At 45.3% G+C, this 14,169-nt stretch overlaps 1 protein-coding gene across 4 annotated transcripts in view; it reads left to right on the top strand.

Moving 5' to 3' along the window:
* Positions 1-14,169, top strand: part of CACNA1H (calcium voltage-gated channel subunit alpha1 H) — a 227,814-nt gene that overhangs the window by 189,139 nt on the left and 24,506 nt on the right. For 3 of the 4 annotated variants that reach the window (XM_040574187.1, XM_040574185.1, XM_040574188.1), the window contains 6 exons: positions 474-599; positions 1,313-1,402; positions 2,232-2,445; positions 10,327-10,478; positions 12,382-12,491; positions 13,637-13,770. In XM_040574187.1, coding sequence (XP_040430121.1) covers positions 474-599; positions 1,313-1,402; positions 2,232-2,445; positions 10,327-10,478; positions 12,382-12,491; positions 13,637-13,770 — 826 coding nt within the window. The remainder of the gene's footprint in view (positions 1-473; positions 600-1,312; positions 1,403-2,231; positions 2,446-10,326; positions 10,479-12,381; positions 12,492-13,636; positions 13,771-14,169) is intronic. The other variant, XM_040574186.1, reaches the window with a different exon arrangement.

Below are 14,169 nucleotides of genomic sequence, written 5' to 3'. Positions count from 1 at the left end.
TTCAGTTAGTTGTTAGGAAAGAAGAGCCAGGCTCTAGAAGAGATGCTCTGGGGTGGGGTTGACATCTTCTCACTGGAAGGTCCACAGGTTTAGAAGAACAGACCTCCCTGGGAAGGGGAAGGAAAAGCCAAATTCTGAGTCTCATGTCTCTGAGTGCTGGGATTCATATGTTAGCTCTTCTTCTATATGGGAGATTCTCATCCTCCCATCAAGACAAAGCAGGCCTGCAGGATCGCCTTTCTTCTGTTGTATCTGAGGCAGTAAGCATGTATGTCTCAGTACCTGAATTTTCACCAGAGGTGGTTTCCTGCTGTGTGTGTTAAGACAGGTGTCTGAGCTGGGAGGAAAGAAAAGGAATTTGAACATGGAAAAAAGCTCTACCGGGGGACAGAAAGATAAATCAGAGGAACAGACTTTCCATAGCTGCTCCTTTTTTGTTTTTTTCTTTTGTTGTTGTTGCTTCTCAAATACAGCTTTTTAAAGGCAAATTCTACTACTGTGATGGTCCTGACGTGAAAAACATCACTACGAAGACTGACTGTACTAACGCACGCTACAAATGGGTTCGACGGAAGTACAATTTTGACAATTTGGGACAGGTAAAGTCCTCGTTGCAGGAATTTTCTTTACCAGTTTTTAATGAATGAGCACTTAAAACATATTCTTTGAAGTGGGTGTAGAACCTCCAACAGAGGAAGCTTCTAAGAACAGCATAGCTACTCAACTATCAGAAACAACCCTGATTTAGGGTAAGAATCAGGTCACCTCTCAATGTGTCTTGCAAACGGACTTCCTAGGGTTATACAATTCCTTGTTTTTAGGAGAATTTTGTCTTAAAAGCACTGCTTTTGCATGCAATCCCTTGTGTATGGAGCTCAACTGTCACTTTGAATCTCTTGGCTGCTAGCTGTTAGGTTTGCCAAAAAAAAAAAAAAAGGTGTTTTATACTGGCTGAAAAGCAACAGTCCATAGTAGGAACTGGGATCTGTTAAACTTTATTAAACCTCATGACATTTGTCCAGCCTGGCATATTGATTTTTAATCATGCTTAGGTGACCAGACAGCCTGATGTGGCTGAGCAAAAATGAGCCTATATGTGAGGGAAACTGAATGTTATTGACCATAGGTTGCTCAGCTATAGTTTTAAGCCAGGTATGCAAACAGGTAAATCAAACCACATGTTGCATTTCTTCACCAGCTCCAGGGAAGATGATGTGTTATGAGCTGTGGATTGGTTTTGCTGAGCATTGCCTATTAGTAGTTTCTTCTCTGGGAAAATGCAAGACCAGTCTTCTCTGCTTTTCATTTACAGGCCCTCATGTCCTTGTTTGTCCTCTCCTCCAAAGACGGTTGGGTGAACATCATGTATGATGGTCTGGATGCTGTGGGTATTGACCAACAGGTAATGTACTGCAGAGTCCAGAAGTGTTGCTGTCAGAAATCCCATACTTGATTGGTGTTTGAAGTCCCAGGGAGGAGCAGAGTTATGGGACCTACTTGAGGTCCTGACTGCCCATCATGCTGCCAAGGGTTTCCATCCTCCACTGAGTAGCTTTTACAGTGGCTGCACCCCTTGTAGTACACAGTTACTGATGGGGATTTTACTCAAAATAATGGCACTTCAGTTGGCCCATGTGTGCCATTGCACTGTGACTCCACGGAAGGCAAGATGAATATGAGCAAACTCAAATGAAAAGGGAAACAATCAGGGTTGCTATGAAAAAGACATTAAGGTTGTGTGCTGTGAGACACGCAAAGGTAAGTCAAAAGTCTTAGATGAGAAGTAGTTACCCCATTGTAGCTGCAGTAACACTTTGCACTTAATTTTCTTCTGCTTCTGAAGATCTCATAACAAGTGAGAAACAATGAACACTCATCTCAAAAAAATAAGCTGGAGCCTTTCTTTACCTAAAATGATCTCCCAGGTGGGATGATACAGATCCACTGAGATTTATTTTAAGCTATGTGAAATAAATGCTGAAATAATTAAATCCCATAAGCCAAATTATAGGGACTACGGCAAGTTTCACAACAAAAGTAAGATGTAGCTAGTGAGAAAATGAATGAGAGGAAACTGTTTGGAGAAAAATCTCCTAACTCCTCCCAGCCCTCTCCTCCTCTCCACACAAGTGTACCAGGCTGTCTTGTTACATGGTGCCGAATATCCTGACTTATACACATCTTATCTATGCCACTTCTCTCTCTCGTTATTTTCTTCTCCACCCCACCAGCCCATCCAGAACCATAACCCTTGGATGCTTCTCTACTTCATCTCCTTCCTGCTCATCGTCAGCTTCTTCGTGCTCAACATGTTTGTGGGGGTGGTGGTGGAGAACTTCCACAAGTGCCGACAGCACCAGGAGGCAGAGGAGGCCCGGCGTCGGGAGGAGAAACGTCTGAGACGCTTGGAGAAAAAGCGCAGGAGTAAGGAGATATACCTGTCTGGTCGGTAGACTGTGTTACAAACCAAAATCTTTCTGAGCCCTGCCTGCTCCCAAAGCAAGACTTTCATTTTCCTTTGGTTTTGTTTCCATGGGATTCAAGAGGCTGTTTTGCTTCGTTACCTTGTTGGCGGTACCTTAAGTCTCGGGTTGCCAACACCCTGGAATTGTCCTCTGCAAGCCTGACGTAAAGCATTACCTGTTTACTTGGCTGGGGAGCAAATCCTCTCCAAGCAGAGTCCTCTAGCAGGAACTAACGTGCTCTGCAAGGCAAAGGTGTCCCTAAGGTTCCCCAGCACCAAGCAGGAGCTCATGGTGCGACTCAGGGATGCAGTGAGTAAACAGCTGAAATGCTTGCCGTGCACGTGAAGGCCAGTCCTGAGGGTAGCCCTGAGGCTTAATGTGCCGCTTGCATCTGAGGATGGTGGTGGTTTGATTTATTAATCCTTTTCTTAGCCCAAGTAGTTGCGATGCCTTTTAGCGTCCTAGCGCATGGCCCCGCATGCCACAAACATGATGCATGAGGACATGAACATACCAGCAGCCCTGGGGAAAAGAATTGAGCCCTGAGATGGGGCTGTCCAGAAAAGCCTTCTTTGGAAGATGTCCATTACAAGAGATGCTTGCCCCATCACAGGCTGGGGGGAGCCCTTCCGTGCTGAGCAGTGTTCTGGGACTGATCCAGTAGGATGATCAAGCCAGACCGGAGAAACAGTGGAGCATATGCTCCTTTCCTGGCCCAAACCTTCCCAGAGTTTCTCATGTATTGATGCTCGCCTCCACTGCTCCTTGGTGGGCTTCACCAAGAACAGACCTATAGCCTCTCTTGGGTATTCCCAGGGGAACTGCCAGGAAAACAGTCACTGTAACTTCCCAGACCATTTTAGCAAACAGGGATAGCTGGTGTTAGATGCTGGCAAGCAAGTAAGCAAAAGAACATGGCCTAGCCACTGTGATCAAAGCTGAGCTTATTCAGGGATGAGGGCCTGAGTACTTCTGGCCCCACTTGCCACATAAGCCCTGTGGCTCTTTGCCTAGCACTGTGCTGCTCTGTGTAATCTCTTGTAAGGACCTAATATCTCCTTGTGATAAATGGCTGGTTGTCTCCCAGACATCAGGCCTTAGGTATCCATTCTGAGCAGGGAAAACTGCATTTAGGTTGAATAGTCTTTTGTCTGGCTGTGAGGACATAGCACTCAGAGGTTTTGCTGGTGGAAACCTCATCCCCAGCCAATTTCCTCCATCCATCCACACTCGAATCAGAAGGCAGGCAGCTGTGTCCCTTGCAGCTCCACTTCTGCTCTTGTGCTCCTCTTTATTAGAGTCATGGGAGACCTCAGCACCAACGTGTGCACCCTGGTCTCCACAGGGCCTTAATGACAGACTGACCTGACACCAGACTAAAGGCCAAGCCCACTTCATTTTAGCTAGTTGTGAGTGAAGTAGCTGGGTTAAAATGAAGCCTAGATCAAACTATCCAGCCGCAAACAGACATTGAATCTCTTCAGAGATTCAGAAGAGTTGAAATGCAATTTCATTTCCTTTTTCCCATTTCATTTTTTTTAGTTTGAAGTTCCAGCTAGGATTAGAAGTGGAAACCCTGAAGGCAGCATTTCAAGCACAGTATGAGCAATCAGTTTCAGGCTCTCAGGAGTCCTCCTTCCTGCTTGTGCAGTGTTTCTACACCCGTGTGCTGACCCAAGGAGACGCTCAGATAAACTCAAACATTATATGCAAAGAAATAACTTGTATGCAAACGGAGAACATAAAGCAACCTTACAGGAAATAGATTGAAGCACAGGTATAGAGTGGTAGCTTAAGCACAGCTCATTGCTGTTCCTGATTAGTGAGTAAATCTTATTACAAGCCTGTCTGTGGCTCACTGCTCAGAGACCGAAAAGAGCCAGTCCCTGTTGAAGTGATGGACATAGTTACAGCGTCTCTCTTTATCCAGCTACATAAAGATAGGATCAAGTCAAGGACATGTTTCGGGCTGCAGACCCAGGCACTACACAGATGTGGGTTGTAGGAATTCACTGAGAGCACACAGGGAGGAGGACAGCTTTCTGGAAGGTGATCAAGTGCAATTCAGCAAATGAGGGTCTAAACATTTGGTCATGTGCAGGGCTTCCAGGAGGTTACCTCAGAGCATCTGTCTCCTACCTGCCTCTGTTCAGCATGGAGAGCTTGGCATCCAAATCTGAGTTGTTAATAGGGCAAATTCAAATATCAGATACACATATTTGGGGATTATATTTACATTTTAATGTTTTTGTTTGTTTAAATGGGAGGGTGTTTCACCTCCTAGGTGATGTAGAAGACGATTGGATTTGGTAAAAAAAAAAAAAAAAAAAAAAAAAAAAATGCGGCAGACTCAGAAAGATGGGAGATGTGGTTGGTGCTGTGCGTTGCGGTGAGTCTCTGCTGGAGTGTTGGTGTGTGCGTGCTGCTGTGGGACGCTGCGTGGTGACACAGGGCAGGCTGGGCAGCCTTTCATGTGCCCCAGCGCTGTGTTCATCACCCGCATGGAGGAGTGGGTGAGAGGGATGGGTGCACCATCCTGTGAGACAGGATGAGACACAGGAGACCAGTGGTTCTGCGGAGGAGCAAGGAAACTGCAGTGGAAAGCCTAGCAGAAAGCCATGCTTTTCCTTCAGTTGCCATTTCTAGCATTTAGCCTGAAGAGACCATAGGGAAAGGAAGAATTAAGGCAGTTAACAGGAGTAAAATCCAGCATAGCTATCAAATATACCATCTGAGCAGCATCCACCCATCTGGACTTCCCTGTCTGCCTGGCACCTTGTCGTTTTGTCCTCTTACCTACCTGTAATGACATCCTGTGTGTGTAGCAACCCTGTCCATTTCTGTATTTTAGGTCTTTGGGCATCTATAGGTACCTCCACACAGAGAAGTGCACCATTTAGGCATAGTAGGCTGGAACTCAGGCCTGGAAATGGTTTAAACCTCATCTTGTCAGTGCCCTGAGAGCCCCATCCAAGGTAGGAATCGTAGGCTGTGCAGGTCTGGTCCAGGATCAGAGAGCACTGCTCAGTCTGTCCTCAGCCACAGGCAGCAAGCCTGTGGAGCTTAAAAATCAAAAGTCCTGTGTATCTGTGTCTGGTTCGGGCTGCAGGGCCCAGCCTTTATGGCCAGGCTGTGATAAACCCAGCTGAGAGCAGCCAGGGCCAGTGCTGAGAGCAGGGAGCAGCAGGGCATGGCAAAACAGCATCCCACTGCATGGGTCTGGCCAGTCAAAAAGTCACACTCCAGTTTTTGGTGCCCTTGGCTGCCCCACTGCTTGTTACCTGTGTCCTGGTAGTGCCCTTTTGGGCCTCCTCGGTGACATAGGCTTCTCAGTCCCTGTCCCCCTCTCCTCTTGCATTGATGTGGCAAGGACAGCATCACTTTGCGAGTGCAGTTTGCTTTTGCAGTCCACTGCAGGCACCGTTGGTGTGCAAAGAACATACAACAGCACTCCAGCACTGCAGTAAGGCAGTGGGTTTGCCAGGTTAACTGTGCTCACATGAAAAAAGAGGGCAGGGTGTAGAATATGCTGTACAAATGTATTTGATGTGTTTTTAAAGGCAGAACTGCATGGCGTAGTTTTTCATGTGAAGGTAAAAATTGAAGATAAAGTAGAATATTTTTCTGACACAGTCACTACCTCCATCAGTTAAATCTACCATGTAAATAAGTGAACTATAATTTAATCATCCTGCAGCTCCTAACCTTTTAATGAAGTTCTCAGAAGACACAGACTGAAACCAGCCTCCCCAGATTAAAGTTTTTGATTAAAACCACATGGATCAGCTTGATCTTCTCTGCCTTCAGGACACGGGGCCAAACGCAACCCGCCTGTATCTGCTGGGAAGCCAGCAGTTGCTGATGTCAGGTCAGATGCAGGCAGTACCCTGGGCTTCAAGGGCTGTGAGCGGGGTCTGGGTGACACTGAGTGCTGAAAACAGTGCTGGAAACTCCGAACATCTGACACAGCCCAGAGAAGCCCTAGCTGGGGAGAAGAGAGTGTCTTGCAGGACTGACAGCAGGTCATGGGTCCCTGGGAAGACCCCAAAAGCTGAGAATTGAGAAAGTTCCTGATTTCCACTCCATACAAGAGGAGTGTGGCCACAGCCATGTTCCTCCAACTGGCATTTCCCAACACAGAGCTGAGCATCTGTGAAGGAACAGCACTGTAGCAGGAACTTCTACAGCACTGTAGAAGGAACAAGCTGGTTTTGTTTTAAGACCCGACAGAGATGCCTGTCAGAGCACTGACTGTAAGCCTTTCTCCCTGGGGATGAGCAATCATGGGCAGCACACAGTGGTATTTAAATTAGCCCATCCTCTCAATGCCACAGCCATCTCTGTATCCAGCAGAAACATTTGAGCTGTAACTAAAAATTCAGGCGCTGCATATCTTAGTGTTTAATATTTCCAACTAGGGAATTATCAAACCATCTTGCTTATTTTTCCAGGCAGCTGCAGGTACAGAGCTACTCTGTGCCAAGCATGCTTATAAACCCATTAGGGCTTTCTAATGTTTCATGCAGAGGAGAATAATGGAGGAGCTTTAGCTAGCAATTGTAATGCCAACCTAAATGCCTTTTAGCTAGGAGACAGTGCTTCATTCATTTTCATGTCAGCAAAATCACAAGCAAAGAAGTCTAAATATTCTTCAGAGAGGTGAGATCCAAGCATTAGCCAACATCCAGAAGTGGGGGCGAGACAGGACTGTGGTTTTCCTTTTGTCTGTGTTTGATGGTGTCTCCTTTCCCTTCCATGTTTCCACCAACTCAAACTGTCAGCTGCAGCTGAGAGGATGCTTGTCTGTGTTTGAAATATGTCTGCCAGTTGGCTGACTGGAGTCTCATCCCAGGAACCATTTCCCTGGAGCAACCAGGCACAGGTTGCATTCTGTCTACTGTAATTAAGGATGTATTCTATCTCCCTTGTTTGCTGTGCCCACGTCCCCACGGTCCGGTGTTCTCCTCGTACAGTTCTGCTGTCGAGCCCAGGTCTCTGGCTGAGCAGGCTATAGCAGTAGGTGTGTGCAGTGAACACTTACACCCAAACTGGTGAGAATAAGATGGTATCTCATAAGTGGTGCAAATGCATGTCTGAACTGAGAGGAGGCCAGCATCACTTGTTGCACTGATGACTGAAGTGAAGCTCCTGATCCTAAGGGGACCAGGAATGAAGTGACCCAGCCGAGCTGGGGGCCTTGGAGCTCTGACACGCAGCCTCCCTTCCTTCTCGGAGGGGATCAGAGCTGCAGTGAAGCTACGTGGCTGATCTCTCACTGCTTTCACCCTGTTGCAAACCCTGTGCCTTCATGGGATGGCCCCAGCCTAACACCAGCATCACTCAGAGCAGAAGCTCACCCGTCCTTCCTGCACACCCCTGCTCATTACCGTTAGCCTCGCATGAGCAGTATCTCCTCTAATGGACATTGCATGGGTTGCTGTGCTCAGCATGACGGTGTTGTTGCATGTGTTTCCAAGCGTTGTCAACTTTATCCCAGACTGTCCTTGTATGTGTCCCCCAAGGAGACCTGTTCTTCATCTGTTAACCTGGCTTCAGGGGCGTAGAGCATACTAACCGAGAAAGGAATTTCCTAGAGCTCCCTCATCCTGGCTCAGCTAAACCTGTCCCAAGTTTTCTGAGCAACCCAATGACCAGGCATAGCCAGCACTAAGCCCTGGCAGAGTACAGATGCAGAGCTCCGAGACACTTTGATGCAATAAAGCACACGCTCCGATGTGGCTGGGCGGCTCCTCTTTACTGTTTGGATATCCAGCCCATGTAAAGAGGGAGCTGTGCTGCTGACAGGCAGCACAGAAGGATTGCTGCTCAGCAGCTTTACATGGAAGTTGTCTTCTTGGGATTAGTCTTTAGAATTATATAAATAGTCTACAAAATGCAATAAACATCTGATCTTCTACTGAATAGTTAATGGCTGCCTTTGTACAGGTTAGAGAGTAGCTGCAGTCATTGACTGTGCAGCCAGGTTTCACACACCGCCCATCACTGCTAATGTTCTGAGATCTGTTAATCAATCATTAGTCCATAATAAGTAGACATTTAATATAAAGTTTGGCCCTTTAGAGTATTCTCAGACCTTCCCAGAAGCTTTCTTTTGCATTCCCAAGAAGACATTTCCAGCAAAAAGAGAAGAGCATGTCACAATCCTGAATACACATGAAAGCACATTGTACAAACTTTAGTAATATTTATTGCAACATTTTTATTATTGTTTTTTTTAGACATACCAGAAGATCAGCCGAGCTCAGTAGCAAAGACAGCCATACCAGTCCAAGATGACTGGTAGGACTTAGGCACATAAGCAACAAGAAAATGAATTCAAAGACAATTGTGTTTGCTTTCATCTTGTTTTTCCACACCCACTAGCAGAAAAAAAATAACTCCAGGTGACCCCAATCAGAAGGAAATGTTTTCAAAATGCCTTCACTCCACTTTTAACTACCAGAAAAAAAAATAGTAGTTGAAAGAGGGCAGCAGATTCAGTTTCCTTTTATCCAATTTATTTTAGAGTCTTGGACTCCAATCTGGCATTAGTTGCACTACCAAAAAAAAAACAACAACAACAAACATTTCAAGAGTCACTCCATCTGAAAGATATTAACAAGATGAGAGGAGTGGAAGATGTATTTCAGGAGGGCACTGAGTACTTTTGAACTTATTTTCCTCATTATTTTTAAGGTGAAACAACTACTTTTTCCTTACTCCTAATGCATTTAAAACCGAATTTGCTCAAAAAAACACTCTTTATAAAGAACAATCCTACCCTGGTTTAGTGTGACCTGTCTCTTGCACTTGCAAAATCTACAGTAATGCTGAGTTTGGCCTTAAGTACACTCTTTGAATATTTATATTTCTTAAGTTTGAAAAGAATTAGACTCCATCAGAGTGCCCTCAGCTATCTTGTGGTCACAGTCTAATTTAAGAGAGACACATGCAATAAATACAATTGAGTCACAGGGCAGTGTCCAAACACTCGCCTTGGAACAGCCCCGGAAAATTGGTCATGTGCAGAAATTTCCCTATTTCAAAGAGAAGAAAGGAGGAGTCATGCCCAGAGGCAGAGATACAAAATTCATGTGGTCATAGCCTACATATTTTTTAGATGCAATCATGCCCTCGTTCTTGTATTTTCAGAGGAGCTTGTGCTGACAGTCTTTGTAGAGCCAAGTGCTGAGCACCCCGCTCCATCGTCGTTGATGCTACCCCGTGTGCTCATAACCCTCACGCATGTGCCTACTTTGCCACAGGCATTACTGTGTTTTCTCTAGACCTCTGTAACACACCAAAAGCCTTCTCTTGCAGATGCTGAGCTCAGGTTATGTTCTCCTACTTACATGTAACATACCTGACATCAGCTGGGTTAGAAGAGATGTGGCAGAGTCCAGACCGACAAGACCTGCTCTGGGCCTTTTCTCAAAACTGGAGTTGAAGCTTTGCTGGGTTTGGAGCTTTTAGGCTCTCATTTCCATCCTGCTTCTCACCCTTCCTGGTTTGTGGTAGAGGCCCATTACGTGAAAAGGTTGTCCTCTAGCCTGAGACAGTGGTAAGAACAGAGAACACTTGGGAGAGAAGAGGACCTGGTTGTCAAAGGTGTGGAGGTCCCTTCTGCAGGCAGAAGAGGTTTGGCTCAGCCTGATAACCCTGCCACAGTTCTTGAAGACTTCGCTGCTGGGTAGAAGCACTTGGCCATTTCACATGGCCTGCTTGAAGCAGTTCTCCCAAGGACTTTGCCTTGCATCCGTGTGTGTATTAGACGTGGCAAGGCCATGGTGTGGTTGTGACGGCTGCCAACCAAGCAGCAGGGCCTGCACTCATTGCGTTGCCTTTTTGTCTTTTTCTGCAGAAGCCCAGCGCAGGCCTTACTATGCGGACTATTCTCCGGCACGGAAGTACATTCACAGCCTCTGCACCAGCCACTACCTCGACCTCTTCATCACGTTCATTATTGGCATCAATGTCATCACCATGTCAATGGAGCACTACAACCAGCCAAAGGTAAGAGCCGCCCAGCAATGTGTGGGCTGTGAAACACGGCAGCGTGGGGGTGGCAGCCAACCCCACTTCCCTGGGACCGTTCCCTGTTGTTTGAGACCCTCAGCAGCCTCCAGGTTCAGTGTCACACATCCATCTTCCTCTAGGCCAGCTCTGCATTCAGTCACTTGCCACAGTCAAAAGCTTGATTCCCTTGCTCTTGTATGAAAACAAAACAAAACAACAACAAAAGAAATAGTGAATACAGCTAATGGAGTGTGAACTAAAATTTTACTAGGACTGACCCTCACACTGTAAAACAATCAAGAGTTTTAGAATATTCTGTTAATGGGTATAACCATGAAGCTAATGCATGCACAACAACATTTCATTTCCTCAATGAATTTGAAATAAGCCAACTTAAGTTCAGCCTTTCTTTTCTTCACATGTCATAAAATCCTTCTTTCCCAAGAAAACCTTTGGTATAAATCATATAGCCCTTCCATTTGCTGTATATATTAACCTTCCATTGCATTATCATTCAGGGAGCTCTAGGCTCAGTGCTTGCTTTTTTAGTATTGCATAGTTTGCTGGTAACTTGCAAATGTCTCCCAGAAGCTAAGCCAGGGGGGCCCCAAGCCACGGGATACCTTGTGTGTTATGCCAGCTGACTGTGCTGTTCTGCCCCTGTAACTCCCTTATATAACAGTCTCTGCTTCACGTGTAAATGTTACATATCCAGATTAGATCTTATTTATGCTTGTTTTATGTTCATGTAAAACACCATGGTGTGAACCTGAATGCAAACGATCAAAAGTGACCTAAGAATTTAGGCTCAGGCAGTGAGCTTTATATGAAATAGTATATAGTCCCACATTCTTTTAAGGTAGCCATTTTATTTTAGGGAAAAATGTAGGGAGAGTAGTGCACTGAGGATTGCTAATGTCTGAAAAATTTTCATCTCCCATTCCCAAAAAATCATGTTCATCCCATATATCTAGGGTCAGCAAAGCATAGCCATCACACAAATGTGAAAAGGAGAGCTTTCCTGTGGCCTGAGGGTTCCTCTGTCAACAAAGCAGAAAAGCTTTTTTCTCCTTCTCTAATACATTCTATTTCCAATTGTGTCTATTTTGAAGTTTATTGTTGTCATTCTTTATTGTAATACACCTATCCTACATTTAACTAAATTTCCCTTCCCTCCCCTCTCTCTCCAAATCCCTACTCAACCAAAGAGCTGTTTTACTCTGCAACTATCTATTTTAAGGTCCAAGCAAGATTCTTTTGCTATTGTTGGCCTCCAGTTCCAATGAAATCCATTATAAACACTCATCATCTTAAAGTATAAACACTGTGGATTCCTGACTTCCGAGAGCAGCTCTATAGAGAGAGTGAACGTTGCACCAAATATGGATATACTTTGCCTAGCTCTAGAGATGTAACATTTTTCAAGAAGGCAAGACTTAATCCATCCCCAACATTATTTATTTTTCTGAGTGTTTTAATCAAAGCCATTGTCCTAAGGATTGCCATGTTGGAATGAAGAAATCATCCATCAAGTCTTTTATTCTACCCAAGGCTATGCAGTTCAGAAAAAGTAAACTTTATTAGATGGGGAAAGGGTAAAGCTTTCTTTCTGCCCCAGACCTTGAATAATTTATGTGGTGAAGTTGGAGGATTGATGGTTCTCATTGTTTTTAGCACAACAACTATTAGTGCTTATGAAGTTTTTGTTTACATCAGTTTCTAATCCTTTATTTGAGTTTTGCTGTGTGATTTAGTGCAATTTTGTAACAGAGCTCTGCAATCTATTATGACTTTACTTCTTACATCTCTGTGCTTATGCCACCCTTGTTTCTGCCAGTCCCTCTACGCTGGGTCTTGGAAAGGACAGCTCGGTTGGTCTAACTGGTGCCTCTCTTTTCAGTCCCTGGATGAAGCCCTGAAGTACTGCAACTACGTGTTCACCATAGTTTTTGTGTTCGAGGCAGTTCTGAAGTTGGTGGCATTTGGTTTTCGAAGGTTCTTTAAGGACAGGTAAGAGTATTTTAAACTCCTGTGCTTTGGGGATAGAACTGTATTGACCCAGTTTCAAAGCCAGATGCTGAGTAAATGTAGCATCACTACAGTAGTACCACATACTGTGTGCAGGAGAGAGCAAAAGGCTGTCTCTCCATAGGTGTAAACTTTATAGCGTAGGAGCTAAAAATCCTAAGAACTGCTGGTACTGCTTTGCAGAGGGAATTCAGGAAATCTTACAAAATTCTAGATACTTTCCTTCTGGCAGTACCTGCCTCTGCCAGATCTGACCAGCTCAGCCTAGAGCTCACCTGTTGGATATCAGTGTAGTCCTCAGAAAGAGTAGTTTTGGCAACCTAAGCTCAGAAGCTTAGTCCCAAAAGCAAGTCTGTTTTGCCAGTGGACCAAACCAGTCCATTGGCAGACTGCTGCCTTTGTAAAGGCCCTTGGCAAAGACACAGATAGTTGTGTTCAGCCCCACTGCCTTCAGATCCCAGCTTCAGAGACCTACAGATCGTATTCTGCCACACAGTTAGCCAGAAGCGATTGTATGTGAGAGCACATTGCGGTCTGGCAACTTGCTGGGGAACAGGGTGAGATCAGACACTTTTCCACAAAACCAGCATGTTTGCCTCATTTACCCTGACTGAACGGTTGGAAGCTGCTATGAGCAAGATTGTTTAATGGGGAAATTGTGTAGGAAAGTCACTCAGTTTCTCTACATCTCACTGTCTTTCAGTGTCGTTGTGGAAGGACCTCTACAATTGTTAGGCTGTAAATCAGTGAAGTTACTCAAGTGGAGTGATTGAAGGGACAGGTGACATAACATGCAAGCAGCTGTATTGCATCGCATCAAAGGTTCCTCTACTAGTGTCTTGTCCCTGAAAGTGGCTCCAACTGGATACAGGGGAACAATAGGGACTGGGAAGTAGGCAGTGGCACATCCCAGAGTACAATCCCAGCCAGCAGCAGCTTGTAGCTCAGGGCTGGCTGTGCCAGCTTCAGTGGGTTGATTTTATCCCACACAGAAGATCATGGGTCCAGATCCGACAGCAGAGGGGCATCTGGAATTTGCTTGTGATTGTTTTTAACAGTTAATTCTCTGCTCTTGGATGTCTGTCAGCATACAATTCTTTTTTTATTGTCCTTCCTCTCTTTGTTAGGTGGAATCAGCTGGATTTGGCCATAGTTCTCTTATCAATTGTGGGAATCACACTGGAGGAAATTGAGATGAATGCTGCACTGCCTATCAATCCCACAATAATACGCATCATGCGGGTGCTGAGAATAGCAAGAGGTACGGCCTGCTCCATAGGTCTTCAGCCATCCCTCCAGACACGTCAGGAAACGGTTTGGCCATTTGTTCTTCTAGTCCTGCTGTTTCAGTTTGATTTGAGAACAGTTAGCAGATAAGCCTGCAGAATGTCAAACCAGAAACAAGCTAGGTGGGGTACTGTGGGTGTTTGAAGTGTCTCAAATTGGTCTCTGATTCACACGCAGGATCACAGTCCTTTTGTACTGACACTAGACGAGATCAGAACTGGTGGAGAAGGGAGGATCAGAGTTAGAGATGATGCTTTTCCCTGAGGAAGTGTCTCCCCATCAGTCTCCCATTTTCTTGCTAGGGCATGCTGGAGTTCTGTGGCTTTTGGTCTGTTTTACTAACGTCATTAACATTAGTTGGTGTGGGATGTAG

The sequence above is a fragment of the Cygnus olor genome, chromosome 15 (assembly GCF_009769625.2).
Source record: "Cygnus olor isolate bCygOlo1 chromosome 15, bCygOlo1.pri.v2, whole genome shotgun sequence".
NCBI classification, from domain to species: domain Eukaryota; kingdom Metazoa; phylum Chordata; class Aves; order Anseriformes; family Anatidae; genus Cygnus; species Cygnus olor.
This window is presented reverse-complemented; position numbering and strand designations above follow the sequence as displayed.